This window comes from Pagrus major, chromosome 21 (genome assembly GCF_040436345.1).
Source record: "Pagrus major chromosome 21, Pma_NU_1.0".
NCBI classification, from domain to species: domain Eukaryota; kingdom Metazoa; phylum Chordata; class Actinopteri; order Spariformes; family Sparidae; genus Pagrus; species Pagrus major.
In genome coordinates, this window is record NC_133235.1 from 5,144,558 (window position 1) to 5,165,733 (window position 21,176).

General features: G+C 39.2%; 1 protein-coding gene across 1 annotated transcript in view; it reads right to left on the reverse strand.

The window, feature by feature from the left end:
* The window catches only part of LOC141016480 (disks large-associated protein 1-like), a 60,143-nt gene that overhangs the window by 6,400 nt on the left and 32,567 nt on the right, over positions 1 to 21,176 (reverse strand). Inside the window, exons 6-13 of the mRNA XM_073490865.1 lie at positions 12,697 to 12,821; positions 11,910 to 12,035; positions 11,591 to 11,746; positions 10,759 to 10,841; positions 9,267 to 9,312; positions 6,917 to 7,168; positions 1,522 to 1,654; positions 1,124 to 1,215 (exon numbers count right to left, since the gene is read on the reverse strand). Of these exons, the coding sequence (XP_073346966.1) occupies positions 1,124 to 1,215; positions 1,522 to 1,654; positions 6,917 to 7,168; positions 9,267 to 9,312; positions 10,759 to 10,841; positions 11,591 to 11,746; positions 11,910 to 12,035; positions 12,697 to 12,821 (1,013 nt within the window). The remainder of the gene's footprint in view (positions 1 to 1,123; positions 1,216 to 1,521; positions 1,655 to 6,916; positions 7,169 to 9,266; positions 9,313 to 10,758; positions 10,842 to 11,590; positions 11,747 to 11,909; positions 12,036 to 12,696; positions 12,822 to 21,176) is intronic.

Sequence of the window (21,176 nt, forward strand, 5' to 3'; positions counted from 1 at the left end):
GATACTAATGAAGATACGGGAGAAGGAGCTAGGGATGATCTTTGAAGAAAATACCTTGTTAATTATCTGCGAAAGAACACATTTCCCATTTACTAGCAACAAAATTAAGGAATCTAATTTTAAATTCATTCATAAACTATATCTAACACCGACAAAAATGCACAAAATCTCAAAGGATATTTCGGCAAAATGTCCTAGATGTAAAAGGATGGATGGAACATGTATGCATGTTTTGGGAATGTGATCTTTTACAAAGTTTCTGGAACTCAATTCATTCCTTCACACAATCTGTTTTGAAAATAAAATTCGAATTAAGCCCCAGTTTGTATTTGTTAAATAATACGTTGAATCTTCAGTTAGATAGGAAAAAATGCAGGATATTAATTATGATTACATACTTCGCTAAGAAATGTATACTCTTATTTTGGAAAGATGATTCCCCTCCAACCTTTAAGGTTTTCATGGATCAGATTTCAGTATTTTTACCATTAGAAAGATTAACCTTGGAAAAATATAATTGTGGTCATATTTTTCAAGAATTTTAGCTTCCATTACTTTCAAGTTTGGAAAAATTTTCTAAAGGGGACTAATGATTAGCTTAGTTTAACCCCGAATCTGTGTCTTACATAGCTAGGTAGACCTTAACATAAAATGTACACTATGTGTATGTATGAGTATGTAAATATGTATGTATATGTGTAGCCTGTATATATGGGGATGTATAGGTATGTGTACATGTAGGGCCTATGGGCATGCATATGTGTATGTATGGGCATGTATGTACATATATGTGCAAATACTCCACTGATATCAGTGAATATGTGTTGTTGCTTTTTTATTTATTTATTATCTATTTTCATTTTCTCTTGATGTGTTTGTATTCTTTTTTTTCTCTCCCTTCTCTTTTTCTTTTTCTTTGGGAAATATGGGGAGGGTAGGGATATGGGTAAAAAAAACAAAAAAAACTGTACAGTCACTCTGTCACTGATACTGTATCAAGATAGATATTTTCGCTGTCTTTTGTGCTGAATTATTGTGAAATGAAAATAAAATTTAAAAAAAGAAAAGAAAAGGGAAGTAGACATCTGGTAAAAAGAAATGAGTGAGGGTGTTCCAGACTCACCAGATTCTCCTCACACAGCTCCCTGAACTGTTGGAACTTCTGGGATATCAGGAGCTGAGCACTTCCTATAGCACTCCTCATCTTTCCGAGGACTATAAGCACAGACACAGACAATCCGTTCTTGAGAAAATGCACACAACTGTTAAAGCACATTTAATTTTCCTGCTTACCAAGGACACAGCATCTAAATATGTGCTGATGTATAATACATGGACTATGGTTCTTCTTGGTGCCTGATTTGTGTTTAACACATGACGACACAATTGTTAGGCAACTGACAAAAGGTTTAGTGCCACACTGAACCATTTAGACCTCAAGAGCTTTTCTGAAGAGCCCAGGTATGAAGGTACATCCGCAGAACCTCAACATGATGAATACACACAAACACAAATACATACTATCTTCAGGCAGGGCATTCTCCCGCTGGTCGAGCTCCATCTGTCGACACCATCCCTCCAGTCGGTCAGTCTCTGCCTGCAGCAGCTTCAGAAACCAGCGTCCATCTCTCTGACACACTGATCGCTGCACCACCTGCCATTCAAACAATCAGATGTTCACAACATGTAGAGACACACCTGCAGAGGTAGTTTGTAAAAGCCAGTTATGTGGAAAAAACTTAAAACATCATATATGCCTTAAAAGTTAATGCTATGTTACCTGTTGTGATTGATGTTACATCAATTTACAAGATCAACATTCCTGAAATTAAGTTTTATAATATTTAATTTAAAGAATACAATTGTGTAATTTGTCATTTTCTAAGAATCCTGGCTTTTTATTACAGTATAAGCTTATGTACACTTTAAATCAGCTGTAAAACCATATATATATATCTATAATTCTTTTCTATCATTGACCTTCACCAGCTAAATTTCTTCATCTAAACCATCAACGTGTCTGTTAGACCCAATCCCAACTAAATTGCTTAAAGAGACTCGACCTTTACTTGCACCTCTACACTCGGCATGATCAATCTGTCCCTATTAACAGGACATGTACCACAGTCCTTTAAAGTAACTGAAATTAAACCGCTTCTTAAAAAGCCTACACTTGATCCAGAGGTTCCTTTCGGGAATATCATTAGAAATCACTCCATTAATTATCATTGTTATGCAGATGATACACAATTGTACTTATTCATTAAGCAAAATGACACTTAGCTAAACTTCAGGCATGTATTAAGGATATAAAAACCAGGATGGCCTGCAATTTTCTGCTACTGAATTCAATACATCATGATGTTGACATCTGTGTGTTTTTTTTCAACGCGTTTCCTCCGGTTTCCACCTGTTAATCTAAACATGTATCTGCCAACTGTTTATAATCATATGGATGCTGTTATAATGTGTTGGATTGAGATCCTGACCCACAATGCATCGTGGAAAGTGTCAAAGTTATGTTTTTCACTCTAAATCACATAATTACATAAGTAAACAGGATCCTGTCTGACTCTTTTACTCATGAGGAGGGATGCTGTTTTCTGGGGGGAACTTCACTGACCGTCACAGTGATTTTTTTCAATACAAGTTGCCAGAGACAGTAATTAGATCAACACGATAGTGGAAGGAGACAAAGACGTGGTGAGTTAAAGTTTTTTGCTCTGAATCGCGCCACATAATCACCGCCATTCAACTGCGGGAGCCACCTGGCTCTGCTGCCGGGGACAGACGCTGTTTATCGGGCAGAAATGTGACAAGGAGTCAGCAGGACAGTCAGGATGACAGTCATGATGACAGACAGGATGACAGACAGGATGACAGTCAGGATGACAGACAGAATGACAGACAGGATGACAGAGGCTTTTTCCACGTATGGATGCGGTATTTTTTTCCTCATAAGTTGCCAAAGACACTACCAGTTACTACATTACTGTTGTTTGGTCCTGTAATGATGCTTTGTGGGTTAAAGTGTGGGACATTTCTCTTTTATTTGATGAGTGAAGGATCTGTTTAGCTGTCAGACTGTGAACACCATCAGTGAACACCATCAGACCCTCACACCCCTGATCCGTGCCTCTGGCTTTTCCATTCACACAGACGCCCGGCTTGCCTCTGCTGCAGCTCAGCAGCAGATCAGATGCGAAAGGAAACTGTCCCCCCTCTCCGCATCTGTAACTTTGACACAGATGGCGATGCGGAGAATCGGCACATGATTCTTCCACTGAAAGGGCAGTGTGAATGGGGCTAAGGAGTATGGTTAAGACCTGCTCAATTTGGAAAGTGTCATGAGATGACTTTTGTTGTGAATTGGCACAATACAAATAAAGATTGATTGATTGATTGATTGATTGATTGATTGATTGATTGACTGACTGATTGATAATGACATTACTGCTCTACTGTCACAGTTAAGGACGAAAAATATTTAAATTTAAAGAAAGAAGTACTGAGTCTGTTTTTCATTTGGTTCAGGAAATTTGCAATTTACTTGTAATGGTTTGGTTTGCTACATACATGATGATGTCATCTTGTTCTGTATACCAGGACATAATATTAATTTCAGTTCTTTAGCTCACACGTATATTTTTTACAGTGTCAAACTTCTCTTAACTAATTTCTCAAACAATCAACTTGTAGCACTGAAAACAATAAAGCATTTCTTGGCTAATCCCACCTGAAACAGGTTTGGATGGATTACTGCAAAATGGAATGAAATGTTATAAGTAAGAGTGCAATCATAATTTATTTCATCATTAGGCAGTTTGATGAGATAGTAAGATCATGGAAAATTCAAAAAGAAGAAGCCAACTTTCTCAAGATAAGTTATTTATTTTAGGTTTGACTGAGTAGTTGATGTCAGAAACTTGAAATCATGAAATAGTTTATGTGTATTTAGCTATGGAACTAAGACTAACCCAATGAACATGCTCGATAGGTATCACACAAAGACAGGCTGTATACTCTGAAGTCAGCATGGTACAAATACCTATGAAACCATGTATTAACAATGAATGAGTAATATAACATCTTTGAATCTTTTTATATATTTGCAATAAATATTAACACATTCACATAAAAAAGTTTCAAGGAAATGAAAATAATCCTTAGAAAAATCTAAAGTCAAAATATGTTTAAAAAGTGGGTTTTTCAGCTCTGAACCTATATTTAGCGAGAGCTATGGCACTCACAGGATTAAACAACTTCTAGATGTGATAGAACTATTTTATTACTACACAGAATCCAAATTTTGTTGCAAGAAAATGAAAACAAGTGGAGGTATGTATTTTTTAAATTGACAGATTCTATGTTAAAAAAAAGAAAGAAAGAAAAAAAAAGAAGACTTACATAAGTAATTTAAATTTATTTTTTTAATAATTTGATGACTATAACTCTTATTTACATCAGCTATTTAAATGAATACATGTTGCCAAGTTTCCTTTGGGTCTCTCAGATATTTCAACCCAATCCAGTGAAAAATAAGCAGTTGTTGAGGTTTAGAATACACATACAAAGAGTCATAGTAGTCTTAGTGATTCTATGTGCTTGCCTCTGTGTCTACTTCACAAGAAAAAAAAATCTCTATAAATGTAAAAATAACTCAGCAAGATTCATTATTTTGATTGATTTGAATTTCCGTTAATTCCCCAATCATTTGTGTACATACAACATAGATAAATCCCACTATTGGTACACTGAACACAGTTTTTTTTCCATAATGCTGTGATTATGTGATCTAAAAGAGCACTTGAATATTTAAGTTCTCATCTTCAACACCAAATGGCGTTGATGATGAGAACAAGCTACATTTTTAACAGAAATTATAACCCTGAAAACACATTTTGAATGAACTCTCTACGGAGCCAGTGTGAATGCAAATAGAAACACACACAGCAGAAGCAATAAATGAGCATAAAGTGTGAAAGCTGTGAGAAATAGTTTAATCACTCTCTGAGAGCAGAGTTAGATACTTGAATCTGACAGTAAAGACCAACTAAGATTATTTTTATTATCATTTGGTGTAATCCATTATTAATCTTTTTCATAATTTGATTACTCAATTAGAGTAACAATTGCATCCAAAAATGACAAGTGACCGTCAGGCGTCAACAGATCCTAGAGCAACATCTGAAGGTCAGAATACCTGTTGTTAATTTTATGCTATTTATATATATTTTGATTACTTGACATCATATAGTTGGAAAAGTTGGTGGTGAACTTGAACTTTGCATGTTCTCATATTGGGATTAAATCTAGATGAGATTCTGGACACTGAGCCAGATACTGAAGATGGGTCTTGGCCTTATCACAGATCTGATTGCAAGCCATCTTTATTTTCTCGGCTACATGCAAATCAGGGTCGGCCTCCTCCAGTCCAGAAGGAGGTGGTAATTCACCTGAAGCTGTTAGGTAACTGACTCACAGGCAAGAAGAAGAAATTCTTCACTTTAGCAGTTTAGTTATAGCAATGATAGCTAAGCTAGCATTAGCTAACATTTAGAGGCTATCATAAACACATGACTGGATCAAGACTCCAGAGGCTCTCATTCTCACTGCTTCCTTGAACTGTATTATAAAGACTTTGCTATAAATTGACACAACACTGTACGCTTTGTAAAGTTAGAGTTAGACTAGTCTGTAACCAAAGTCTTCTGTAAAGACAGACTGGTGAGTAGAAAAGTCTTAATGTTTGTTGTGATGACATTTGATTTCCCAACCTCTATAGCCTCATTTAGCAACTTGTTAACAATAACCCGTTCTAATGTTGATGTGAAATTCTCCTTAGCCTATTTTAACCACAGACCTTTTTTTAGGCATCAAACAAAAGCTAATTTAAAAAACCCATTGACTTGAAGATTTTGCTAAATGCAAACTTGTTTCCGGATTTGAGGACTCATTTTTGTAGCACTCTGTAGCAGCTCAGTGCACCCTCTGTATGATCCTACGTATTGAAACCGCTAGAGCTGTTTTTTCATGTTGCTTTAGGGACTGATCACGCAGAGACTAGTCACTACAGGTGCAGTCGCTTTAAAAAGGCCTCCGGAAGGCGTCTTTGGGACAAAACAGCATTGAGCGCCTGTGTAGTGTGGCTGCATGCACACCCGGCCATCATATGTAATTAATGGGAAATATGGTGTGACTCCTATGCCTAGTGCTGTAAAGCTGAACATTTTTCAACCTTTAAAACCAATAAAAAGATGTGACGCACAGCGCAGGAGAGGAGCGGGTGGCAGGCGTGCTGTATCTTAGGAAAATTATAGCTTTACTGGCAACGCTTTTCTAGCAATGCGTCTCTGTGTGATCGGCCCCTAAGTGAGACAATGAGAACAATGGCTATTTTGTAACTGTAATTTCTTCATAACTTTTTGTTTGCACTTATGCTACACATTACACTTTTCGCATTTGATAACTATTTGAACCACCTAAGATAGACAAAGGGTTAATAATAATAAAAAACACCTTCTATTATCATTTAATCATGATTAATTGTGATATTAGGAATGAAAATGGTCAGGTCTTTGTTTTGTAAATGATCCACATATTGTAGGAATTGGTTTCATTGTGTTGAACGAGGTTTAAAAAGCTCCATCGAGATTAACTGCAGAGTTATGAATATTCCGTCTCCAAGCAACCCCCTTCACATTAAACAGTGTTGTATCTTCCACTTATACCATAAGAATATTCATTAATGCAGCTTTAACAAGAACTTAGCATTATGAAAAAGTAGAAAGTGTGTAGACTGGAGTTTATTAGTGAGTATTTCTGGCATGATGACTGTATTTGTAAGAAAGTCCTCAGACCTGTCACTGAATCAGCTCCCACATACCTCCAAAATAGCAGAACTATTGAAGTTGACATCAAGTGGGTCATCTGATACACTGTCTATCCAGGGGTCAGGAGGGGGGAGGATGGACGGGTCAAAGCCTACATCCTCATATTCATCAGAGGCACAGGCGTGGTAGTGGTTCCCTGAGCCCTGGATGCTGACGGTGGAGGTGGTGGCATCGCGAGAATATTGCCGAGAGAGGGCACCAGATGACAGGACTTCCATGTCAGTGTCCGGGGAGTCTAGAGGGGTGTCCAGCATGTCCGGCATGTCCAGATCTGCCTGGAAGGATTAATAAACAAATCTCAATAAGTGACTGAATGAGCAGATGGTTTTTTGAAAGGTTTACATCGCCTCCAAATTATATTCAGTTTAATTAGGTTGGGTAGAATTCCATTGCATTGTTGTTGGTCTTTGTGTTTAATACTCAAATGGATCCAAGCAGACTATCTGCTCTGATCAGGTAGAGCCTTATAACTGCAACTCTGATAGCCAATGTTAGGTAACATTACTTTTAAAAGTAACTCATTGCATTACAAGATAACTGCCATGAAAAAGTCATTTGTTACGTTACTGTGTTATCTTCTGAGAAGAGTATTGTTTTAGAGGACTTTATAGTGACCAAAAATTACAGTAAAACCTCTTTACGACTCGTTGTGCATGTGGGATATATTGTCCAGATGGTGTGTAGCCAACTGTACATGTACCTTTGAATGAATTGACTCTACCGTCATTTTGTCAACATCTAATAGTATGAGAAAGGATAAACGAAAAATCTTGTGTATGTCCTCCTTATAAGGATAGGGATTTGTGCTGATATGTAGACAAGTTTACAATATATTTTTAACTGGAAATTAATGTGACAATGTCTCTCAGGCAACATTATGGAGTAACACAAAAGTAATGTAACGTGCAGTGTAAGGAATGACTTTCTACTGGGAGTAAAATTAATGTATTACTTTTTAAAAAGCAACGAAGAATGTCTAAGCAGTCCTTTATTTGAGTAACAAGCTTGGTCATGTATATTTATACTTCTACATTTGGAAAAAAAAAAAACTGTGATCTTAGTCATTGGCTGCGCTCAGCATGGACACAAATTTGATCAGTAATACTTGACAACTCTGTGATCTCTCAGAGATTGACAGCCAAGAATCTTGTTATTATTTTGACATGTTTCAAAGTTTTCTATGGCTTCTGTACACATGTAGAGACCAAATGTTCCCCTTACTGACCACAGCTTCATAAACAGTGTCTGAAAGCTTTACAAGGAAAATATCTCCACCACTGGGTTCACTGGGAAGTTCAATGTAGTTTCAAGGAATTTTATTAGAATTATCACAATGAGGAAGACATTTAATGTCTGCCTGGAAAGAAAAGGTCATCTTTGAGTATGTAAGGATCTCTTAAAAGGATCTGTCGACAATACTATACATATACAGTATACACTATATAATACTTTTGTGATTCTGGGAGTTCAATGAAATAGCCTCATTCTTCAAACACTAATTAATATGATGGGACCCACACAGTGGTTAACTCTAAAAAACAAGAAGACACACAAAACTGCAGCATTCATGAAAATAAATATTGCACAGAAAATATATTTTTTCCAAGAGAATAATCTGGGCATGCACACTTCTGCCAAGGTTGCACAATCATACAAACTATAATTTATCAACAGAAAATATTATCAGTTATTTTTTTATTATTGGCTACTGGTTCTGGATTTAGTTCAAAATAACTTCCGTTGAAGTAAATGCAGTAGGTCAAGAGACAATGGATTTCTTAATTGTTACACACTGTTAATAAATCCCTTAAAAAACAGACCTTGGATCTGGATACACACCAAAACTAAACCCTTTTCATAAGCCCAAGGCTTAACTTCCACTGAATTTCATTAAGGGGCAATTTGTAGGATTTAGTGACATCTAACAGTGTGGTTGCAGATTGAAAACAGCTGAAGACTCCTCACCTCAATTTTCCTCAAAAATACAAAAAAAAAAACGCTAAAGACGCTCTCTAGAGTAAGTGTTTGTTTGTTTGTGGTTTGTCCGTTCTGGGCTACTGTGGAAATATGGTGGTGCGACATGGCAGACACTGTGAAAGAGGACCCGCTCCCTCTGTAGATAAAGGTTCATTCAAAGACTGCAAAAATATATTTCTTAGTTTTAAGTGATTATACACTAATGAAAATTTGATTATGAATATGATAATCCAATTCTGTCCCTAAATCCTCCACACTGGATCTATAAAAATCTCCTTTCCAATCTTTTGTTAATTTATAAACAGTGAACAGACATGGAAAACACCTGAGTGACTTGGAGGAGGCAATGATTTGAGCTGAGTCACTTGATAACAAACAGCAGCAGTGGAAGCTTACCTGTACAGCTGCTGTCACACTGTTGGAGCGCTGGAACCGACGATACCTGAAGAGGGAGACTAACAGTAAATACTTAACACCAAGATTTTTTTTCTTTGCTTCCAGGCAACAATTTCAAGATGAAAGATGAAGGATTTATTAGTAGCACACTCATATTTCTGTGGTGATGGCCCTCTCCAAATCTCTGGTTGGGGTCCTTCGGACCTCCCAGCAGAGAACTTTGGACCTTGACTGGCAATACTATAAGGAAGTGGAAAGAGCACTTTGAAGAAGTACTGAACCCAACTAGAATGTACTCTGTGGAGGATGCAGAGTTAAAAGACTCTGGAAAGCCTAAACCATACCCCTGGTCAGGGAGCTGCAGGAGTATGTTTTTTCATGGCTGCTGCTATGAGTCATTCAGTTCACATATAAATTGAGTGAGAGCTGTGTCCATATTCTTGGCAGGAAGTCAAACAGAATTTCCGTTGCTGCTGGATCATCCAGTAATCCGTTGTTACTGAATCTGTTTGTGATCTGCATGGATGGGTTCTCAAGGTGCACCATGAGTACTGCTCCCACTAGGTTGGGAGTGAGTTGTTACCCAAAGTTGAATTAGTTCAAATATCTCAAGGTCTTGTTCACAAGCGAGGGTACAACAGAGCATGAGATCGACAGACAGGTTGGTGCAGCATCAACAGGTGTTGATACTGATGTTGTACTGGACCATTGTGGTGACAGGAGAGCTGAGCCTAAAGACGAAGCTCTTGATTTAGCAATCTACATTCCAACACTTACCTATGGTCCTGAGATTTGAGTAGTGACTGAAAAAACAAGTGGATACAAGCGGCTCAAATGGGTTTAGGCTGGTTAGGTAGGGTAAAGAGCTCAGATATAAGGATGGAGCTCCTTTGGGTCGAAAGCCGAAAGCAGCCAGGTCAGTTGGTTTTGGCATCTGTTAAGTCTGACTCCTTGGTGCCTCTTATTGGAGGTTTTCTAGGCCAAGTAGTAAGAGATATAAAACAAGGTGGAGACACTATATCTCTCATATGGCTTGTGGATTTCCTTGGATCTCCCAGGAGGAGCTAGAAGATGTTGTTGAGAAGGGGGACATTTGGACTACTTTGCTTAGCATGCTGCCACTGCGACAAGGCTACCGAAGAACAGGTTACCAGTGAAGTGCAGACATACTGATGTCATTCACTGCATACATTTACTACTGGGCAAAGTCTTGCACTGCTGGATGAAACACGCTTAGATACAAACAGTCCTGCAGCAGAACCTGGGGGTCAACATTCAAACTGAACGCCCACTCGCTGCAAGGATGGTAATTCTTTAGATGTGCTACAGTAGCTACATTTATAGATATATGTGTTTTTCTTGCTTGGTCTGAAACCAAATGTCCAGCCTTGTTTGTATGTTCTATACATATTAAATGCTAAAGTATATACCAAGTTAAAGGTCAACAAAAGAAAAAGAAAAGATGATGAATAAAGAGACAAGTATGCCTCACCCTCTGTCATCCTCCACTTGCACCCCTACAGAGGTGAACTTGGATGGGTCCTCTGGATCTGGAATCTCCTCTGGTCCATCCACCTACAAGAGACAGTGTAAATCTCTTATAATGATGACTAATAATAAAATCAAAGCATGGAATATCAAAAAACTGTGTTTGGCTTCTTTTTGTCTAAAGTGGAAATGCGAGTGCCAACTGCAACTACATGATTAAATCTATCAGTTACATCATACGAAGGGCAGCACTGATTGATTTACACTGATCATGCAAGCGAATGATCACACCAGCCACAAGTGCTTACAGTGCACTTCTTCGGGGGGTCAAGAGTTTAATCATATACTGACCACACCTTTTATAGTTTTTAGGAAAGATACTATTGGCTAATGTACAAAGCTAATGGAGGCAGGCGTTTGGTGTGAGAGAAAGGTTAACCAATGAGAAGGGCCATAGACAAATCAGGTGATGTCATCCACCATTAGAATTGGCCCTCAGGGGCAGGTGTTTAAGAAATAGGTGGAGACCCTTCAGCATGAAAAACAGGAGTACAGAGAGAACTTGTCTAGTTAGAACTCACTGTTTGTTGGTGTTGCTGCCTCTTAAAACCCAATAAACTCCTTTGTACCAGACTTTGCCCCTCTCCAGTGATCTTCTTTGAGCCTATTTCTTGATTCCAGCCTACACTGAAGACTACTATTTGGTAAAGACCAAGTTCTCCGCCCAGATTTCTTCTCTGATTGTCAGCAGGAGCAAATCAGGGTTAAATGAAAATGTAAAATAAACCCATCGTTTCCTCTGTTTCTCTTGATCTCCACTGCTGTCTCATAAATACCTGGATGCCTATGGAGAGACATTTCCCCTTCCTGAGTGCTTCTTTCCTGTAATCATCCCGGTGGTCCTCAACAACTGGCCTCCTTGTCAAAATTGGGGTTGGGGTGCTGACTGTCATGGTGCTGTTACTGACATGTTGGCTGGCAGGCCCATGGACCTACACAGGTCCAAACATTAAGTCCATTGTGAATTCAATATTCAGAAAAACAATAAAACCTGTTTATATAAATAGAAACATTTCTGGGTGGCACAAAGCAAATGTTGATCTGTCCACTGATAATACACTTTACAGTTAAACAAGGAATAAAAAAAGCACTAACCTGTGCATTAGCAGCTTCTATGGCAGCTGTCAACGCCTTCATGCTGTCAATGCTTTCTGTTGAGTTACTGAGCCCTGATTGGATGGTCATGTCACCTCTGGGTCCCTCCTCTTCCATGTATGCATCCTGGTCAGTTACAGAAATGGAACATTGCTTTCAAGACAAACTTGTAGTATTCGCTACATAGCAGTGTATTAAACTCTGTGAGAATGATTTGTACTGTAAACTTTACATTCATAAGAGAGAGAATGTTGTTTTTAAGAACTAGCTTGGTTTTAACCTAATCATAATTGACTTGGCAGTGCAGTGCTGATTGCTACTACTGATGTTCTTAAGAAATCTTTTAACGTCTGTCTTGTTATAATAACATAACATTGTTTCTTTCTTTAGTTTTCTTGTCTTTGTTAATGAAGGTTCTCAGTCATCCAGGTCATGGTAATTCTAAGTGCTATATCATAGGCAACTGGATGTGTTTCAGTTTCTTGAAGATGTTTCACCTCTCATCCAAGGTGAGAGCCTCACCTCCAAGGGAAGCCTCTTGGATGAGAGGTGAAACAGCTTAAAAAAAACTGAAACGTGCAGTTGCCCACGATACAGCACATAGAATTTTCTCGTCTTTGTATTTTTGGAAAAGGACACGCATCGGGGAGCAGGAGTCTGAACCTCCAGAGCTGAGGTATAAGCTCTCAAGGTAGTTTTGGCCTTACCCATTTGGTACATAATTTAACCAACAGATGTTCTGATGATCTAACACTACATGAGGGGCAGATTAGTCTTTGTCCAGTACCTGTGCTGACTCTGTGCTGCTCTGTGCTGTGATTGAGATGTAGGGCTTGGAGGCAGTTGAGCAGGTGGAGGTCCGGGGTGGCACTGGTGGAGGAGTTTTCTTATAGGTGGTGATGCAAGATGAAACTATAAAGAAAGAGAAAATAAGAAGGAGAGATAAAAAAAAGTTTTCAATTAAAACAGTATGAGTTGAATTACCTGGGTATTGCTGCTGATTTCCTGAATCATTTCCATTCCAAATCACAAGGTCTGTGTTCCATTCAATTTGATCCAATTCAATTCAATATTGATTAAGTTAGGAATGTTTCAGTTATAATACCATTGCTGTTTCAATGACATACATTTTGAGAGAACTGATACTGTAAATTTTAAACTTTTGTAGAGAATTGGCATTATATATAGAAATCGACTTGACTTGATTTTAGAGAAAGTATAGCAACACAGCTTTATTAAAACACAGTAGTGTTTTAAAAGGTTGAATCACGATTTTTATTCTGGTTCAATTGAACTGTAATTGGCTGTATTCTGTAAATTGGAAAACCCCAAGCCTTTGAGCTTTCACTAAGACTAACACTCATTTATTTCTTACTCCATACTGCAGGGAAAACCAGAAATTGCATTTTATCCATATCTGCATTGTTCGACAATCTGCTTCTTATTTAGCCGGTGGCTCCAGAAAATTCAAAAATAGACATGAAATGACATTTATTCATGCTTGTGTGTTCATAAATAACATGCACCCAGAGGGGGGAATAAACCAGCTTGTTAGCTTTGCATCTAGCTGCTGATATATATCTGAATATCAATGCCCAGCTAGGAAGAAAACAGCAAGAAAAACATACATAGCCACATATAGCTACAAGACACTGTCTCTCGCTCTCCCTACCACACATACACATATTAACCTTGTAAATGCCACTACTGAAAAGAACAAATGTTAAAACTCTCTGACTTCCAAGTTTCATATGTAGTAAGCCAGTGCTCTACAGCACTGTGCACAGTACACCAAGAGGACCAAAGAGCTCAAGGTTTATGGTTTATTTTTTTATTATTATTAGTTTATTTACTATTCAACAAAACAGGGTTAAAGAAAATGTAACCTTTGGTGCCGTTAAGCTACACCCAAACAAAAAGTATTATTTATGGCAGAGTGTTGAGGTATACCTGACAACGATAGGCTGTAAAAAAAAGTAAAAATTAAAAAAAGCTATACCTGAAATTCAAGAGCAAACATTGTGAGAATGTGAGTGTGTGTGTTGAGGAGACATCATTGTAAACTCAGGGTTATAAGAACTACGTCATTTCAATGTATTATGGTCCTTTTTGCAACTTTAGGCTACTAGTTTGCTGATGTCTCTGTAGCTAACTAGCTAGGTAGCTAATTGTTATTGCTGATCAGTACATGACAGTCCGCAATTTGATGATGATGTCCCCGGCCCCTATCTTTGGTACAGTAGTAATAAATTGAAGTCAACCAAAAAAAACAAAATCCAAAGTCAATATAAATACTCAAACTGTAGCTGTGTGTCTACTGCTCCTGTAAACCTGTGCTACCCCTTTAACTGAAGAGTTGAAAGAGTTGGTACAGCACTCAACTTAATAATAAGACGGTCTCAGCTGGGATTTTCAGCAGAGCTGTGAGCATGAGCAATATCCTGAAAATAACAACTTCAATAACAACATCCAGCATAGAATAATAAGACTGTGCTCATTTCAGTGGTTGGTTGTAATTTAGTCTGCAGTCATCAAAACACATAAAACTACATAAACTTCCATAATTTTTAAATTTAGGGCTTTAAAAACTGATATAAACTATATATTGCTGGATTGGAAATGTCACTGGCTACATAATGCATCAATCATCTGGAGGCTGACATATAAGCTGCTCGGGAGAGACGAGAAAGAAGTTTGTGGGTCACTTGTCTACATGATCACTCATTGGCTGTTGTAGGCTCCCCGGTGGGTATAGAAGATCCTACGTGTTCAAATGAGCTGTCAAACGGCTGCCATCTCACGGGGTGCATCCAATTTCACCTAAATTGCATCCACATTTCCCTCACTTACGTCTTTTCCTTGTGTCTTAGTCCCTCCCACCAAAGATTCATGGAGAGGCACAAGGAAACCACGGGAGGAGAGAGGAGACGAGGAAATATGTTTTAAGAGAAATGAGACGTCCTTTCTTCTGAAGTTTCAAGTGAAGCGATGTTCGTTTCTGATGACGGCTGCAGCTGATCACAGCTGGATCAGCTCACAGTCTGCTCTGACAGCTGTAGAGACGTCAGATGAATTTCTGTCAGCACACAGCCCCCCAAAAATGCCATAATCTATATATTATATATATATAATTTCAACACAGTCATTGAGAGATTTAAATAATCAATAAACTGATGCGCCACGTGTGTAACTGCGCACAGTTGTCTTAATGGAAAGAGACACTTACACTGTTTCTTACAGTGCAGGTAATGTAATGTTTTCTTCATTAATTAGATTTATTACATTTATGATATTTTTTTGGGCACATAACGTTGCTGAACATAGACATGACCAACTGAATCAACCCCAGATCATAACACTGCCACAGGCTTGTACGCTAGGCACTAGGCATGATGGGTCCATGACTTCATCCGCCTCTCTTCTTACCCTGATGCACCCATCACTCTGGAACTGTAAATCTGGACTCATCAATTGAGATGAAATGAAACCTGACGCTCAGGAATGAATGAAACTCCAGTGATGTTGTAATGTATCAGATCAGTCTGATCCCCTGCAGCATCCAAACAATAACTAAGGGGGCGTGTCGGCCAGTAAAAGACTTAAGTGAAGGCAGCTCTCGTGTGTCCTCACTCATTGCTCCTCAGAGGTCGCTCCTTGTCCCTTGGAGCACAAATAAGAGGGACGGCCTACAAGATGGCAGACAGGAACGACTTGTGGTTGAAGCAAGGAGCGAGAGAAATGACAAGTACGAGAAATGAGACGCACCTAGGATATAATGACATCTGCTGTGAAAAAAAGCATGAATAACAATCTGTGAGTGCAGTTTTTTGCTATTTTGTCACCATTTAATCATGAACACAGTCTTTTGGACTCAATATGTTTCTGAAATGGATCAAGTGGACATTCTGTCTGGACCCAGACACTTTAAAGGTGAGTTGACCAAACTTTGTACTGTACATGCTAGTTTGTTAGCTTGTTTGTTTGTTGATTGTACCTTGCTGATGTACTTTTATCTTGAAACCACATTAACTTCACATGTGCAAAGACACATGTTCACATGTAAGATTCAACATGGGTGATATATATGGAACACATGCTTTGCACAAGTGAAACATGTACTTTGCACATGGAACATTTGGTTTTGGGACATTTTCATGGTATAATATGTAAACCCTGCTGTGTTTGTGTTGTTTGTTGTTATTTTTCTGCTTTCAAAAGATGACTTAAAAAATCGACAAGCAGTAAGAGGCTTGCAGTAACATCAGGAGCAGGGGTGTTGTAGTGAAGGGAATAGTGAAACTAAGTACCCAAAACAGATTGAGAGATTTGTTTTAACTCATGAAAAACTGGAGTGAAAACAAGACAGTTAACTGTGACAAATGAAGCTCAGCGTAAGTTCAACCAGCCAATCATGTCTCTGCTGTCAAACTTAAAACAGCTCTCCTTTCTGCTGTCAGCTGTCATTTCAGGCATTCGTGTGACCCTCCTCCACCCCATCCTCCTCCAGCTCTTCATCCAGTGGCTAGGTTCTACTCACCAGACCCCTGTCATCAGATCTCTAGGATCTTTCCTCCTCCATCATCACCACCACCAGTGTCTAGACTCCATCAGGGGGTTTCCTATTCTACACACAGCTTAATCACCTCCCCAAATATTACTTCATCACAATGGAGTCTAACTGTCTAATTACCAAGAACCCTTCTCTGTGGTTACATATACATCAAACTTGGCATTTCACATCTGTCAGCCTCCTCCATCTGTAATACTTAGACTTAAAAACAAACTTTGAGTGTTGGCTGTAAGGGTGCCTAAGGGCTAAACAAGGAATATGAGGATTATCCTCATAGAGGGAGGTTTTTAACCTTTAAAGTTACAGGGAGGAAAGCCTTTCTCCACCTCCCCGTCTGTTAAATCAGTCTCCCTCAGTGGTGAACCCATCTCTTCTGCCTTTGCTTGTCTCCAGACAGAGCTGGCTTGTCGTAATTCAAGTGTTTCAGCAAAATATGCAGGTTGCTTTTGGACAGGGTCAGGGCAGCTCATCACTTGGTTTTTGATGCATCAGCAAAATGCTAAACATTCACTGGGGCTTCTTTTGAAAGGGGGATCTTTAGCTCTTACTCTCAGAAGTCAGCTCCTTTGACTGACATGTTAAGTGTTGAGGAACTGCTTGTCTGCTTGCATGTCAAAGGAAGCCTGTCCTCATCAGAAAAACAACCATATAGGTCAACTGCAAAAGCAACTCATTAGGACCCATATTTACATTATTTGTTAGGCAGCGACCTCTACTGTTAGTTGTAATAAGCAAAACGAGAAAGTCAGGTGAAGTGGCATGAAGAGAGAGAAAGTCTGCATATGGGGATGGATGGATGGTCAGTTAAAGAAGTACAGGACTTTCATCCAGGAGACTGCTGTTCATGTCTCATTAGAAACCAATAGTACACGGTGAGTTGTTTCCATTTACTAATAATGTAAAGTTACGTCATGGACATAACATAACTGAAGTAGGTAACAAGGTTATTTAAAGCCAAACCACGATGGATGGATGGATGGATGGATGGATAGATAGATAGATAGATAGATAGATAGATAGATAGATAGATGGATAGATGGATAGATAGATGGATAGATAGATAGTACACCCCAATCACTGACCAAACTGTTGACAGTTAAGTTGTATTGTGGGTAATGAAGCAACCAGGTTTTAAAAGGTATTAAAAAGGATCAGATTGGATCCTTTATATCAAAACTGTCCAATGTGCGTCTGATAATGGCCATCATGCAAGAACATGTTTGTATTCTTAGCCCAAACCTCTCTTACTTTGGCATGACTGCACTGGATGGCACAGCTCAACTGATTCAGCTCAAATGTTTTGCTCATCAACTTCCTGGTCAAATCATCCCATCTGAAAATGAAAATATGCTTCAATTTGTCGTCATGAAACTAAACTGTGTTGCCAGAGCTGTGTGGGAACTGAGGCCTGTACTAAGAAGTAGAATATGGAGTTAGGGAAGTAACTTAAGGGTGAAGTTTTCAGGCTGGTTATGTTCAAGAGTGAGTGTGTGTTTGGCACCGCAGGGGTTGCAGCTGAAAGGACAAAAGCTAATACTGCCATACACATGTCATAAGAAAAACCTACGAAGCAACACATTAATTTAATGGAAAACACAAATGGGTAGCACTTTACATTACAGCACAGTAATAACATGCTAATAGTGTGGTAATAGTTTGGTAACAATGAAGAAATAGTTCGGCAACACTATGTAATTACCAAAGTAATAACCACATAATAGCTTGGTATTAACAATGGGTATATCTGTTTGGAACATAAGCTATTATCTGCTTATTACTTTGGTAATTACATGGTGTCACCTAACTATTACCTCATTATTACCAAACTATTATCACACTATTAGCATGTTATTACAGTGCTGTAATGTTAAGTGCTACCCACAAATTTAATTATAGTCAGATCTAATTGTGCCCTTAAGATGGCACAGTGATATTCTAAGTCTATTAATTTAAGTATTCACATAGTTAATGATTTTTAGTCAATTATATGAACACATTCATGGCTAGCTGTGGACCACCTTTGTGTGACCACTTAGTGCACTTAGTGTGATTGTGTTGTTGTTGAACGGAAACATATCCTGGTGATGTTGAACTTGCTTAGTGGCACAGGCCTCAGGTCTCTGAACTAGATGGAGTATTCTCAGCTCTCAGTTGCAGCAGTGCTTCTCCCCGCCTCCTAATTTCCTTAAGCCTGGATACTTAAGTATCACTTCACATTGCTTCTTTTCTCTTAACGTCTGCCTGACTCGCACAAGAGAGTGAGCTAATGATTAAATTATGCAAAACTTTTTTTCTTCTCTAATTAGCGCCAGTCTCGTAGTATGGGGCATGACCTTGTACAGTGGGCATCTGTAAAAGATCCACTTCCCGGTCTCTTCACTGATCAGATACATTTATCTCAGACTTGGCCAAAAGCCATCAGCTCAACTGGTCTGCATGACCACCAGCATCAATGTCAGGTCAAAGTCAGCTGTTCTGCCACTTCCATATGCGGGTTAGTATCCATCACTAGCCAGATGTTTAATTTAATGCATACTATAAACAGTTGAAATGCAGCTTTGTGTAGATCCTGGTAAAGGTTTTGAGGCTCCATTACTTGTAGCTGATTGGAGATGAAGCAAGGAAGTTCAATAATTACAATTTTACAAGGACACTTAAAGGAGCTTTGTCAACAATATCAATATCCTGTTTCTTGTGTCAGAAACACTGTAATCACCTCCAACACATTTGAAAATCAATCAAATGGGGCTTGAAGTATGTGTTGATGTCAGGAGCCATGGCTCTGTGCAAGGCTAGCTAAGGCTTAGGTCATACCACATGATAGGGTACATTTTCCTGCTGGGGAGGATATTGCCATTGCCATGATGGGGTGTACTTGGTCCACAACAGTGTTTGGATGGGTGGTGCTTTTCAAGTGGCATCCACTTAAATGCCAGGGCAAAAGGTTTCCCAACAGCATATTGCATGAAAGATTACATTTTCCGGACAGGAAACAGTCATAGATGATGCCCAACTTTTTCAGTTAGACATCACTTGATCTAATGTTACAGGCGCCTAATGGCGACCGGCAGGGGTGGACTGGCCATCTGGCATACCGGGCATGTCCCGGTGGGCCGTTGACCCAATGTGGGCCGGTCCGCTATGTTTTTTTTTTGTTTTTTCTTCTTCTCTAAATTCCCTCCCATTGGGCGGCCAATTGGCTACAGAGGGCTGTCAGTGTGTTCCCAGCATCGACACATATAATTGGTCTATTGTTTGTCATTGTCAATCAATCATAGGCTGACAGTGCTGTCAATCACGACACGAACCAGGGTGGGGCGGGACATCGATGGGCGGGCCGGGCTGCTGCTGAGCCAGTAGTAACGTTAGTGTGTGGTGGTAGTGAGCGTCTTCCAAACTGTGTCCGCTACTTGGAAATGGATCAGAGGAAGAAACGCCCGGGTGGTGCTGAGAAGCAGCGATTAAAACAGTCGAAGTCTCTGGAGGTGGAGGCTTTTTGGTGCCGGGACCAGTGACACCGACCCGCCAGCAGCCACAGGTGCTGCTGCGCCGGGAGACGAGGGAGGAGGACCTGACGATGATGAGCGAGTGGAGGCAGACAGGGTCAGTGACGTCAGCCTGGGGCTGGCTCGGCTGAATGTTTGAGACACGTCCAAAACAAAGTAAAAGACGCTTTTACATTGAATGTGATGCGACCTCACTAACTGCATACTGATGAACGCAGCTGCCGCTAATGCTAACGTAGCTGCCGCTAATGCTAACGCAGCTGCCGCTAATGCTAACGCAGCTCCTCAGGGACTGAAGCCGTTATTGTTCTAACTTTGACAGTCTAACATGTGGCAGCACATCAGCCCAGAGTTAAAGGGCTGTGACTGTTGGTAGTTGTGGTTTATTTTGTTCAAATATGCCGAATTGTGATATTATGGGTTATTATTGTTCAGATGATTTAGCTACGCTAGCTAACAGATGCTAACGTCAGCGGTCTCTTGTTGCCATAGCAACAGTAAACATTCACGTGGCCTGATGAGCTGTAAACAGAGATACAAAACACAAGTAAATCTGTAGGAAATAATGAGTTTAATTTGCAGTATTTACCATTGAATTTACTGTAATCTTTTAATTCATTTATTGTTTACTGAGGTGATAACTATCTAATAGGTATAATTTGTGTGTAACTTTAATTTGTGCGTAAATGTGTTACTTTTACTGTAGTTTTCAAATGGCTGTGTATAGTGTTGTGTTGAGCATTTTCAGGTCACAAAGATGTGGCTGTTTTGCATTGGGAAACACTAGTAAAGTGTCCTAATGAAAACACGACAAAGCCATTTGACTATCTTGTTCATAAATGATGGTGTCAGGACTTTTTTTTATGACACACACACTTTCATTGATATGAATACTTGGTTTTGAGGAATGACCTCTATTTTGAGCATGTGACATGCTTTTGCAGGTCATCAACACGGTTTTGCAGTTTGTACTAAAGGTGTCACCACGTCACAAAAAGGCTACTTGGCTACATATACTTGTCAGTACACAGATGCTGAGTACACGTTCTGTTTGCTGTTTCTTGCAGGTCATGAATTTGGTGAGGAGTGGAGCTGGCTGGCTGCGGACGAGGAAGTAGGGCAATGCATACTTGTGCACATACACGTATATGAGAATGCATTTCTGTTCAGACCTGTAATTCTTAGACTTTT